Source organism: Thunnus maccoyii, chromosome 10, assembly GCF_910596095.1.
Source record: "Thunnus maccoyii chromosome 10, fThuMac1.1, whole genome shotgun sequence".
Lineage (NCBI taxonomy): Eukaryota > Metazoa > Chordata > Actinopteri > Scombriformes > Scombridae > Thunnus > Thunnus maccoyii.
Genome location: NC_056542.1, coordinates 15,151,270 through 15,160,614, shown reverse-complemented (window position 1 = coordinate 15,160,614; position 9,345 = coordinate 15,151,270). Strand labels below are relative to the sequence as shown.

The 9,345-nt window shown below is 36.9% G+C and overlaps 2 protein-coding genes across 2 annotated transcripts; one reads left to right on the top strand and one right to left on the bottom strand.

Moving 5' to 3' along the window:
• Window positions 1-1,629: 1,629 nt before the first annotated feature.
• On the bottom strand, window positions 1,630-3,931 carry ndufa3 (NADH:ubiquinone oxidoreductase subunit A3). The gene is made up of 4 exons (XM_042424091.1): window positions 3,841-3,931; window positions 3,534-3,608; window positions 1,912-1,989; window positions 1,630-1,823 (listed from the first exon to the last, which is right to left on the bottom strand). The coding sequence occupies exons 1-4, from the start codon at window positions 3,881-3,883 to the stop codon at window positions 1,732-1,734; spliced, it is 288 nt and encodes a 95-aa protein (XP_042280025.1). The 5' UTR covers window positions 3,884-3,931; the 3' UTR covers window positions 1,630-1,731.
• A 95-nt stretch (window positions 3,932-4,026) lies between these two features.
• Window positions 4,027-9,225, top strand: tfpt (TCF3 (E2A) fusion partner). The gene is made up of 7 exons (XM_042424090.1): window positions 4,027-4,118; window positions 4,508-4,609; window positions 6,793-6,915; window positions 7,503-7,573; window positions 7,668-7,737; window positions 8,406-8,564; window positions 8,780-9,225. The coding sequence occupies exons 2-7, from the start codon at window positions 4,508-4,510 to the stop codon at window positions 8,852-8,854; spliced, it is 600 nt and encodes a 199-aa protein (XP_042280024.1). The 5' UTR covers window positions 4,027-4,118; the 3' UTR covers window positions 8,855-9,225.
• The last annotated feature ends 120 nt before the right edge of the window (window positions 9,226-9,345 follow it).

Here is a 9,345-nt window from a genome sequence, read left to right as displayed (position 1 = left end):
CCACCCTTATTGAATTTTCACCTATTTGGCATACACAAATGAAAAAGCTTATAACAGAAGAACTGTAAGGCCGTGATGCATGTATTAGGCTTCATTTGTTTAGCATGTGGCTAAAACAAACAAACCTACATCAGTTCAAATAAGGCTATAATGAGTCATATTTGCATAACAATAATTAGGACATGCTTTATGCCAGAACTATGCAGAACACCATATACCTTCTACATCTTGTCAACCTGTATAAAATTCCAGCCTTATCGGAGGTCTGGAGTTTTTAGTTTGTGGTGTCACTGGTGTCCCTGAACCTCTCCAATCGGTCAAATGGTGCCAATTGTTTTGACTCATTACTGTGTGATGCTACCGCTTACAACTGGCTTAAGCGGGTCGCCAGCGACCCAGTGGATGTTAGAAGGTTAAATATGTTCTTAGAGAAACATGGAAAACATGACAATATGGACAAATTTACGGCAAATATTCATGATGTCTGTGGCATTTATAATTCCAAGTCTACAGAATATTGTACACGTGTTCAGAAAGCACACTTAAAGACATGTAAGGAAAGCATCGTGAATATAATCACATTCAGATGCAGATGACAGACAGTACGTACAGTGGAATGCCAACGTACAAAACATGTTATTACTGCCTGTTTTCAATATCCGCACCGAGGACCAGAGCCTGTCTCAACTTCAAAACTCTTCGACCAAAGTGAAATATTATTTTAATATTGCACACCAATTTCCTTGTTTCTGTAAAAAAACAAAACAAATGCAGCGACATTAACAGACTGTCAGGCTGTTTTATGAATTGCATCAATATGAAATCCTGGTGACTGCAGATGATATTATATTATGATTTTGAATTCTGCTGAGGAAGACTTTGCTTAACTGAGATACTGGATACTGACATGCTGTGAAATAAAAGTTCTACGAAGGAAATGTTTCTCCACCGTTGCTGCATATGTGTATCCTGTAAAACAAGGTGAGCTTTCTGTATATATTTTAAAATCTGCGTTCACAGTTTCAACACAATATATATGTAACACAGACAAAACGGGTGTTAAACGCCTGTGAACTGTAACAACTGGATCTTAATTTAAAGGCGTTCCATGCAGTACTGCTGTACATACGATTGAGCTACTTTTCCTACTGCAAATACAATAATGCTGCTAAGAAAATAAGGAATCTGATTTAAGCTTTGTCAAACTAAGCCTCTTCTAAAGTATCAGGGTTGTGTTCGAGATTAGTTTCAAAACCTTTCATGATCTGCTCTGGAAAAATCAAACAGAAATCTTAATCCGGAGTCTGTGACATGATGTTTGTTTCACATTTATGGGCGTCTCAGGGTGGACGTCAAAAAATGTCATAAAACTTCTAGAAAAAAATCTAATTTAACTTCAGACATTCAATAAAAGTTAAGGGACATTTATAGAAGTTACAATTTTGATCCACTTTTCCTTAAGTTTCAAAAAAATCAATGAAAACCTTTCATATTATATCTATAAAGTACTGTCAGACTAGAGATTATAATCCTAAAATTCTGAAGTTTTAATAGTCTTACATTATACTTAATTAAGTATTTAATCTAAATCTACTGAATGCACCCAAATCAAACAATGTGGCACAAATGTAGATTTAAATAGACAATCTTTATTGTGGGACGAGTGGAACAGCTCTGCAGACAGATATGGACAGGAGGAAGATCACAGGTATTGATTGTGAGAATGTGAAGTTATAGGTTTTTAAACCATTCAAGGTTGTTTCCTTTTGGTTCACACGGATGTGCGGGGACATCAGGCATGCTTCCATCATCTCGCACGGGGACTGCAGTGCGGAAATAAGGAAAAGCTTTAATATTTGACTGAAGAGGTATTCAAGCAGATGGTTAAAATAATCGGGCAGCAGTGTTTACCTGGGTAGTTGTATGGCACAGATGAATTTATCATCCCGGTATACTTTGTGATGGGGCTGATTAGTGGAAGAGCAGCACCTGAGGAAACATAAGGAAACAATACAAAGTTTTTTGACTTCATATACAATCCATCAACTACACATACAGTACATGTACTATATTGGTCATTTGAAGACAATTATCTACTTGACAGCAGCTCCTATACAAACAAAGACCAGAGGGAGCAAATATTCTGAAGCACGATGAGTTTTACAATCAATTTTAAGATTTTCCTGGCTGGAGTCTTAAACACTTGCATAAGTTCCCAGCTGAACACTGACATGCGCTGGTACTGACCACCTCGACTGACCGCTCCAAAGGGCAGAAACCCCCCCCCAAAATGGTGCTTTTAGGCTCTAATCTATTTTAATCAGATTCACTCCATTATACATTCTTTATGTTATCACCTGTAGTATTTATGTTGTCAAAGAGTTAACATGCTGTGATTTTGGGAAAAGAAGCAAAACTTCTCATTCATTTGGACATAAGATAAGATAAGATGTATTTTATTGTAGCTGTGGGGAAATTTGTCTTGGGCTCAACTGTTGCATACAGCTGCTTATTGAAATATACAAGGAATATACAATATAGGTAATTAATCTCCATGTGTACAAGACACTGGACAGACACATACAAAATACTCTATCATACCCCCAGTACATAAAGTTTACACTATTCCTAAAATAATAGAACACCATGATCAGTGGTCAGTAAACTGGCAGAGCATATTTTAAATAATTAAAACAAGAAAAAAACAGATGTACAAAAGAGGCAAAGTCCATAAATTAGACTAGATATCCAATTAAAAAATAGATGCACATTTTTAGGTGCCCAAATGAACACTGAAAGAGGTTTTCCTCACTTTCCCCTCCCTCTAATCATTCCTCCTGTTCATACTGACTATTATAAGAAAAATCCACAGTGTATGTTTCCTTGGACAATGTTTCCCTGATGAGCTGTGGGGGTAGTTACAAAAAGAGGGACTCTGGCATTAAAAAGACTGTAATGTTGAAAGATATCTACTTGATTTGACTAATTTGGATGGCTGATAAACTTAAATACATTTTTGCACAAAGGCAAAACTGATGGCCAGGAATAACAGGAGGAATGTTTATGGCAAGAAAAACTTATTTCAGTGCTCATTTGTGCACCTGACTGTTGTTATAAGACAGACTTTAAAATTTGTGAACCTGCCCTTTAAATGAATAAACAAATATGATCTGAACTCTGAACCACAATATCGTAATATAAGAATTTAGTGAATTATTAAATAGAGATAACTTTGACTTGTAATAGACTCATTTCTATGTTAAATACATTATGTTCACGTTATAGTTTATGTATAAAACAAAGAATTTTGACTGAATTAAATGTATTTCAGCAAAGCAGCTGCTTGTGACCGTTTCTGCTCAATCTCATTTTATTGACTTTTGCTGTTGGTTGCAATAAATTTGTGCCAGTGCAGTGACATTAATATTTGCTTTACAGGCATTGACCACAGACCAAAGGATGTTGTTTTATCAATGCAGTCAATACTCTCTTTCACACATTTCTGAACTCCTGTAGGAGCTTTGGTGACTCACCTATCAGTCCAATAGCACAGGAGGCCAGAATAACAGGCTCCTTATTCCAGGCATTTTTCAGGAAAGCTCCGACTCCTGCAGGGAGAGAAGCAGGTTAAAATCAAACACACCTAGCTAACGTGTTAGCAACACATCCAAGGTCACATTTTTCTTTCTATTTCGACTGAATATCATTGTTTCAAAGTAACACTAAGATGTAGTCGGCGTAAAATCGAATAATTAAAGTATTTATTTATGCTATCTGGAGGTCATATTGACGCTAATTCCACCGGTTAGATGTACATAAGATGACAGAATATACACGTACCCGCCATGTTGTCTGTTGTAGTTTCAGCCGAGCTGGTGCTCATGGGAAATGTAGTAGCTTGTTACAGACGTACAATTCCTGCGCCCGTCGCATATAAACATTAGTTTACCGACTCGAGTGTGAAAGAAGAGCTGCTTTTGCTCGCATTTCCTTTGATTTATGTCATGTATTATGTCAGTAAACGCTGCTAGCTGACCTGACTGAAGACTGATAGTCAATCTGTGTTGCAGCGGAGCTTTGAAATCAGAAGAAACAGCTGCTATTGATCACCAATAAATGTAAGTACTTGTATATTGATAGCTTGTTGGCTACTATGATGATACCATAGGCTTTATCTAATGATTGTTTTTATTAGTACTGTAATTCATTATAAACGTCAATGATGTTTGAAAATGTCAACCAACAGTCGAAAGTGACACATTCAATTCTGTAAATGTGTCCAAAGTTCAGTTTATGTAAAATCAATTCCTCACATTTGTGTAGCTTTACACACTGTGATGGTGTGTGCTTGATACCATTAAATTGGTATCGTTTTTCAGTTGAATTATATCATTTTTGCACCACAAGTATGTTAAACTTGTACCTACACAAACTGTATGTGCAAGAATGATTTTGCAGAAATGTCTTCTAATAACAAATCATCCTCTCTCCATCTCTTACTCTCCAGATGATGGAGGATTTCTCTGGTTTGGCCCTGCCTCCTCTGTTTGGAGGACACATCCTGGAGGCAGAGCTGGAGCCAGGCGGTGTGGAGCTGGGACCTGGAGAGGTAACGTTAATGATCACGGTAACAGTCTTGGTAACAGCAATGTTGATGTGAGTCAGAGAGGTGAGCTGACCAGTGCTCCCTGTGTCACAAGATCATGAAAAGAAATGTCAAAATCTATCTGTGTGTTGAAATTTGAGCTATTTAATAACTAAATCTACTTCTTCTGAACAGATCTGCAAACACAGATCCATGAAATGAAATCCAAGCTGCCTTTAAATTGCTGTGTCATATCTGAAATTAGATCATATCAGCCAGTATATTAGTCTGGCCAATTTATCAGTCGGGCGCTAATCATGAATCTTAACTTACAAAGAGAAGAGTTAAGGATTTTGCATCTTAATATATACTCACCAAGCACTTTATTAGGAACACTTGTACAATCTAATCCAATCCAATACAACAGCTCTGCCATAAATTCTGCTTTTACTAAGCTTATACATTTTCAGTTTTTGTTGGCATTGTCAGAAAGGTGATAATTCTACTTTATGTTTATTATTGAGATCATAGTGGATGATGGTGTGCTTGAGTGCATTATATTGAAAAGTTTTCCTAATGTTTTGCCCCCCTCATGTATGTTAATGGAGTGGACAAAATTAAGTAGAATTATCACCTTTCTGACAAGGTCAGCAAAAACTGAAAACATATGAGCTACATCAAAGTATAATTTATGGCACAGCTGTTGTATTGGTTCGCATTAGATTGCACAGATTACACTATTAAAGTGCTCTCTGGGTGTATGTAGACTTAAAAATAAAGGTTGGTAGCTTGCTTGCTTAATAATAAAGATTGGCACTTAACTTCCAAACATCTTCATATTGGCAGTGTGGAATTTTGTGGAAAAAGTAGGGAAAACTCAGAAATGGAACGGCAGCATCAGATAACAAAATGTCAGGACAAATAATTAAACATTGTTTTATGAAAGAAAGTGTCTTTGACTTTCGCCACTTAATATTGAATTGGAACACTTATAAATGGAGTAAATGGTGAAAAACCATCAGTTGTAGACAACCTGGAGTAGGAACATTTAAAATTGGTTTCTGGCTGTCTCTCTTGTTTTATTCTGAATCTAAGTGTAAAGGAGGGTTTATGTGTTACAGTGTTGAAGGCTGCAAATGTTCTTCCTCTACCCAAAAACCAGAAGGAAACATTCACATATCAGCATTCTTCCTATTCTCAGTAAATTCATGCAAATTTGCGGTTTTACACAATTTTTTTTGTGAGCAAACTAAACTCTGAATTCCAGCGTTCATATAAAGCGTTTCTCTCTACGAGCACAGCTTTAATGCAGATGACCGATCAGTTGCTGAGTGATGCAGACAGGAACAGAATGGTTGGTGCTGTCCTACTTGATTTCAGCGCTGCATCAGTAATCTGGTCAAGTGCTGCCAAAAAAGAGCTGGATAAGCTTCAATTAGAGCAGAACAGAGCAGCACAACTCGCTGCTCAGCAAGAGTAAGTAGAGATGAAATGCACACTGATCTTTCAGGGCTGAAAGTTGGTGAAGATGTAACTTTGTTTAGAAACTTTGTGTAGTTTTTAAACAACTATTATTATTATTATTCCCCCTCAAAAATGTAGGTTTTCTTTCATTTCTTTGCAATATGTTTATTTGTTTAAATGAACTGAGATTATGAGTTTTACTTGTCAACACATATAAATTGTTCGATTTTAATGTTTTGTATGTTTTTGATGTAATTTTATTGTTGGTGATTTTGCTTTATTAATTATAAAAATTATATTGTTTTGTGTGTGTTGTTTAAGTGCAAACATTGTTGATTATATGTATTATCTCTGAATATAGATCCCAGGAAGAGTGTCCAAACAAACAACAAACAATACTGTACCTGTTATCCAAAACATTTTAATTCATATTCTCTTGTATCTTGAACTCTTGAAAGTAAGATAGTGTGTAGTTTGGTGGATGGAACAAGTCAAAGTGGAGTTTTTAACCAACATGGTATACATGCACATTACTAACAGACATTGTGGTTAAAACAACCTATATAATGACATCATGAACATGCCAGATATATAGTTGTGATGTTTTTTCAATGAAATCAAATAATATTACTACAATATGAAGCAACACACAGTTTATTGTAATCGATTCAACAACTGAAGTTTCCTTTTGTCCCATTTGAAATACCACACAGAAACATTTGGGGTTTTTTTTTATTCTGCAGGTTGAACTGGGCCCAGGAGGCAACGAACTGCTGGAGAGTACAACACAGGAGGATGAAGAGAGAAGAGTTCTTGATAAGAGGAAATATCTGGCTCTGAGTAGAAGATGCAAAGAGATTGAACAGGTGTGTTTCCGTGAGCTTGCATGTGTGTGCATGTCTGTGGGTTATTTTGCACATTCTTCCTGCCAGTGTGAGTTATGAAATGGTTAAGCAGTTACTGCATAACTGGTTCATCATCATATATCATTTAGTGCCTTAACTCCCTCATAATGTTTGAGGATACATTAATACGTTTTAAACTGATACCAAAATCTGATATATTTCCATTCCTGTAAGCCAATAATAATTGATTTTAATGAAGATACTTGATACTTTCTCCTGATACTGTTACTTTTTTCACAGTTGTATTAAGTGATGTTCTCCTAGGGAAGAAAAATCCTGTAAATTTCAATTCTGTAGTTGACAGCAGTGAAATATTGGATGATATGAGCCTTTTTTTAAATAACTTTTCCTTCAGCATTCCACACATAAAGTACAGTTTTGATGCAATTACACTTTCGTTGGGAGGCAGGAGCGAAAGGGGCAAGGCTGGGGAGTGTGTAAAATGTATGAGGAAGGGCCGATAGTGACAGTATAATGATATGTCAGTGCATCTGTAATAATTTCCATCCTCACAGCTGTGTAATCAATGCCATACATGTTCTGATCAGGTGAATCAGAAGATCCTCGGTCGCCTTCACCAAGTACAAAGAATTACACGACGCTTGAAGAAAGAGAGACGGTAGTAAAATCCATTACTCTATCTCCACCTAATGTACATTTTCTGAAATGCTTCCCAGCGGACGGCCAGCCTCAAGATTCTGTTGATCTTACAGGTTCCTCATGAAGACTCTTGATGCACATGGGGACGACTACAGAAACGCACAGCTCACCATCCTGCTTGAGGTGAGAGTTAGACGCCTGTATGTGGCACATTTAAAAGAAGAAAAGATCACACTTATCAGCTCAGTATTTGAAAAATGGCTCAAACATTTTTTTTTTTACAGTCTTCTATGCCACAATACTAGTAGTGGGATGAGAGAAAATGTGTCCAGTAGACACCACTGGTCATCTCTGGTGCTATTGATCTGTCAGTCTGCCAACAGATCATGTTTTTATGACCTTTTAGGATCCTTGGAATACAGGTTTATTTCTGCATCATTAAAATCCAGACCCTGATTGATTGGAATATGCAGCATTTGAGCACAATATAAACTAAAATTAATAAGGTATTTAATCTAGATTTTGACACATGATCGCTCTGTTTTAGAGAGGCATTAATACTTAATCATAAAGTAATAATAGTGTGTGTGTGTGTGTGTGTGTGTGTGTGTGTGTGTGTGTGTGTGTGTGTGTGTGTGTGTGTGTGTGTGTGTGTGTGTGTGTGTGTGTGTGTGTCGGGGGTGCCTGCTTTTTAATCCAGCAATGCAATTCACTCAAGTGCTTCGAACAAGCCTGTCTGCTGTTTTGTTTGATGTACAATAATAAATAAATGTTCTCAAGCTCACTACATGCCATTACAATTTTTTTATTTTTTTTCCCTGCTCTTTTTTTCTTTCTTTTTTTTTTTTCAGGATGAGCCTGGAGCCCATTTAGATCCTGCTGCTGGAGCAGAGGACGACCGGCTCAACGGCGTATCTGGTTCCACCTCATCTGCAGCTTTGCATCATGCTGCCGGGCCAAAGAAGAGGAGGCATCGAATACCAAGGCAAGAAAAGGATAAAGACCAACAGGTAGGTGAAAAATTCTACTGCACTGCTGCTGTCTGTTTTGCGGTTATCAGTCGTGTGCATGAATAAGATTGATCAGTTTCTTGCAATGTGCTCTGTGTGTGATTAATGTGTAGTTGTGGGTGGTTTAAAATGCAGACAAGTGTCACTGATCTTAGTATTCAGACTGTGTAGAATAATTGATTTTCTGTTAACGGAGTTTCTGCTTCTTTTCCCAGACTGAACCAGACATGTCAGTGTTGGCAGAGACACAATTTGGAGAAATGCCAAGCCCAACCTCTCTGTCTCACTGACCATTGCTCATCCCTGGATATGATGAAATATAAAGGAGTGTCCAGTTGTTTTAACTGTTCAGTGAATATGCTGCCTCTGTTCAGCCGGGGTTTGCACTGTATGAAGTTTTACTCGACCAATGTGAACACATTGAATTCATGTAAAATGAGATACTAGTTACCTGGTACATACATATAGTATATTGTGTATATATTCTGCTGTTTTGATATTTTGTACTGAGAGTTGATGACATCACATAATTATGATTAGTAGCAAACTATGACAACTTTGTTTGATAAAGACTTGGCAGCCCAGATGCACTGATAATATGGTAGCAAACTTGTGTTATGAACGGCTTTCATCACAATACATTCCTGGATATTTTTCATGATTTCATGGTTCATGGTTTGATCATTATCAGTGTTTTCAAAGTATTACAGATGGCTCCTTGGTTCTTAGGCTGTAAAATGAAATGTTTCACTTTTAGAAGTGTTAAGAAAGGGCTGGTATA

Excerpts from the sequence above, each read along its gene's own strand:
- tfpt (XM_042424090.1), top strand. The coding sequence starts at position 4,508 with ATGATGGAGGATTTCTCTGGTTTGGCCCTGCCTCCTCTGTTTGGAGGA. Across the intron at positions 7,574-7,667 it reads CGCTTGAAGAAAGAGAGACG|GTTCCTCATGAAGACTCTTG; the intron begins GTAGTAAAATCC and ends TTGATCTTACAG. Across the intron at positions 8,565-8,779 it reads AAAAGGATAAAGACCAACAG|ACTGAACCAGACATGTCAGT; the intron begins GTAGGTGAAAAA and ends TTCTTTTCCCAG.
- ndufa3 (XM_042424091.1), bottom strand. The coding sequence starts at position 3,883 with ATGAGCACCAGCTCGGCTGAAACTACAACAGACAACATGGCGG. Across the intron at positions 1,990-3,533 it reads CTGTGCTATTGGACTGATAG|GTGCTGCTCTTCCACTAATC; the intron begins GTGAGTCACCAA and ends ATGTTTCCTCAG. Across the intron at positions 1,824-1,911 it reads TGTGCCATACAACTACCCAG|TCCCCGTGCGAGATGATGGA; the intron begins GTAAACACTGCT and ends TCCGCACTGCAG.